Genomic DNA, 2629 nt, shown 5'->3' on the forward strand with positions numbered 1-2629 from the left:
ATCTGCACCGGTGCCCTGGGGCTGCCCTGGGGTCCAGCGTCGCCCCAGCCCCAGAGGATGCTCAGGCAGAGGAGGGCACCCTGCGGTGCGGAAGGCGCTGGCACCAATCATATACGGCAGACCTGAGGGAACATCTGGAGCATCCACGGGCCAAACCCGTCCCGAGAGCTGCCAGCCGGGGTCCGCGGGTGGGGGAACCGGCCGATGGGCAGCAGCAGGCAGTGGTCGGTGCGGAGAGGAGCTGCAGCAGTTATTTCATAGTGGTGTTAGTCACCCAGCAGGCTGACGGAGGGGAGGAGTTTTTGGTCTTTCAGTGGCAGACCTGAGGGAACATCTGGAGCATCCACGGGCCAAACCCGTCCCGAGAGCTGCCAGCCGGGGTCCGCGGGTGGGGGAACCGGCCGATGGGCAGCAGCAGGCAGTGGTCGGTGCGGAGAGGAGCTGCAGCAGTTATTTCATAGTGGTGTTAGTCACCCAGCAGGCTGACGGAGGGGAGGAGTTTTTGGTCTTTCAGTGTGCAGGACTAGTGTGGCACTCGCTAGCACGTCCAGACCTGCGGAGGAGAGGCAACAGGAACCCATGGCAGAGACTGTTCTGAGCACTCTGTGGGCTTCTCTTCACCCTCTTGAGGAGCTTCCCTTTGCACTTTTGGCTTCCACAACACCCTCTCTCAGGAGTTAAACCTCCCAACCGTTGTGAACCATCCCCTTGTTTGTTTGAAGATGGCTTGTAACTTATTTACTGCCCTTGTTCTAGTATTAGAAGAGACCAAACCATCAAGGAGAAGCCTGAGGAAACCAACCTTTACAGTGCTGTCCACGGCGCCGGAGAAGAGGCGGCCCCTGGAGACTGCGAGGGCAGTGACGCTACCCTGGTGTCGCAGCAGCGTCTGAGTACAGATCATGTTGTCCATGCTCCACACCTACGGGCACACAAGAGGCGTGAGCCAAACGAGCGGCATGCGGGAGGGACGGGGGATGCACTGGGAGAGACACGGGGGATGCTGCGTGCCACAGGGTTCGAGCCAGGTGACACAAATTAAATATGAGGCCATGTGTCATGCAGGGATCCCGTCCTCCCTTTCCCTCAAGGCTGTCCATCCTTTAACAGTGCCAACTGCACAGACGCAGCTGCGCATCCCTGGACACGTACCCTGAGAGACCGGTCATACGATGCACTGAAGACTTTGGTTTGATCTGGTGTGGAGATGACAGCGAGGGCGTAGACTGTACCCACGTGCCCAGTCAGCGTGCGGACTTGTTCCTTTGTCTCGATATCCCAGACCTGTGGAAGGAGAGCGGGGCTCGGAGATCGCACTGGGCTGCAGACCGCCGCCGACTTCTCTGAGGCGTTTCCCCCTCCATGCACACCTCCAAGGTGGGTGCTGTGCACCCATACTCCAGGTGCACCATGAAGAGGACTGGCAGAGCCAGGCCCCCGCCTCCTTGCCCCTCTCCCCCAGCTTCAAGCCAATAAGTGCGTCAAACCCCGCAGCCCTCACATGGATGAGGTTCTCGTAGGTGCCACACACAATATGGTGGTTTGTCACAGCGATGGAGTAGACGCTGCCTCCTGACGTCTGCAGCACGTGGACACACTCCAAGTTGCGGATGTCCCAGATCTGAAAGAGACGCCGGAGCAAAGGATGAGACCCACGCAGGGACCCCTCTCCAGGAGGGAGCTCCCTTGAAGCTATTCTCCTGCTTCGCACGGAGTCAGCCTGGCTCCATGTGTGCCCAGATCACATCTTTAAGGACAAATCTGTCCATCTGGGAATGTTCAGTACTAATGAGCAAAGTCCTGCTATCTTATTTAGCTGTCCAGCTTTGAACATCCAGACTGAAAAAGTTGTGGAGATTGCACACCCTTTGTGTGTGACTATGCACACACACGTGCACACACAACCCACTCCTTGATAGCACTAAAAACTGACGCAGACAAATTAACGGGGATTTATTAACACTGAGGAGGGCAACTTCAAATTCTCTTGTGTCACCCAGATACTAAGAGGTGAACTATTCATCAAAGCCTGAGCCAACACAGATGAGGGCATTTTGGAACCCACACGCAGATTTATGGTAACTCTGCAGCCAGACAGTGACCTTCTCCTCTGATCCGCAGGACTGTCAGCACAGATAACGCCGCGGCAGCTGCGGAGGCAGCGTGAGCCGCCATGGCTGTGAGGCTGCGTTTTATCTTAGCGAGCATCCCCCGGCAGCTGCGCTCCCCAGGACCAGCCAGAGCCCAGGCTTTGTGCCTGCAAAGATGCACTCGGCGCAGTAAAATCTAGTGTGTCAGCGACGCTACAGCGGTGCTCCCACATCCTAGCAGCTACCTTTTGTCCTGCTCCACCAACCCATGCTGCAGAATACAGGTACGTAGAGGCACAGGGAGAGCTGATGGCTTACAGTTGCCACGAGTCTCAGGGTCCCACCTTGATTGTTTGGTAAGATCCGCTGTAGAGATAGTTTTGAGAAGCCACCAGTGCTCGCACCCAGTGATTGAGGCCTGTCAGCTCCTTCTTCAGTTTGAGCTCGGTACCTACAATATCCCAGACCTGTGGAAAGCACAAACACACACATGGAGGAGAGTCTCGGCGGGACCGGGCGGTGGTGGGGCAGAACAGGTC

The 2629-nt window shown here is 57.0% G+C and overlaps 1 protein-coding gene across 1 annotated transcript in view; it reads right to left on the reverse strand.

Annotated features, from left to right (window-relative positions):
- Window positions 1–313: 313 nt before the first annotated feature.
- The window catches only part of TRAF7 (TNF receptor-associated factor 7, E3 ubiquitin protein ligase), a 20905-nt gene continuing 18589 nt past the window's right edge, over window positions 314–2629 (reverse strand). The window contains exons 16-20 of the mRNA XM_010288718.1: window positions 2435–2557; window positions 1502–1621; window positions 1153–1284; window positions 803–922; window positions 314–553 (exon numbers count right to left, since the gene is read on the reverse strand). Coding sequence (XP_010287020.1) covers window positions 539–553; window positions 803–922; window positions 1153–1284; window positions 1502–1621; window positions 2435–2557 — 510 coding nt within the window. The 3' untranslated portion in view covers window positions 314–538. The remainder of the gene's footprint in view (window positions 554–802; window positions 923–1152; window positions 1285–1501; window positions 1622–2434; window positions 2558–2629) is intronic.

Source organism: Phaethon lepturus, unplaced genomic scaffold, assembly GCF_000687285.1.
Source record: "Phaethon lepturus isolate BGI_N335 unplaced genomic scaffold, ASM68728v1 scaffold26056, whole genome shotgun sequence".
NCBI classification, from domain to species: Eukaryota; Metazoa; Chordata; class Aves; order Phaethontiformes; family Phaethontidae; genus Phaethon; species Phaethon lepturus.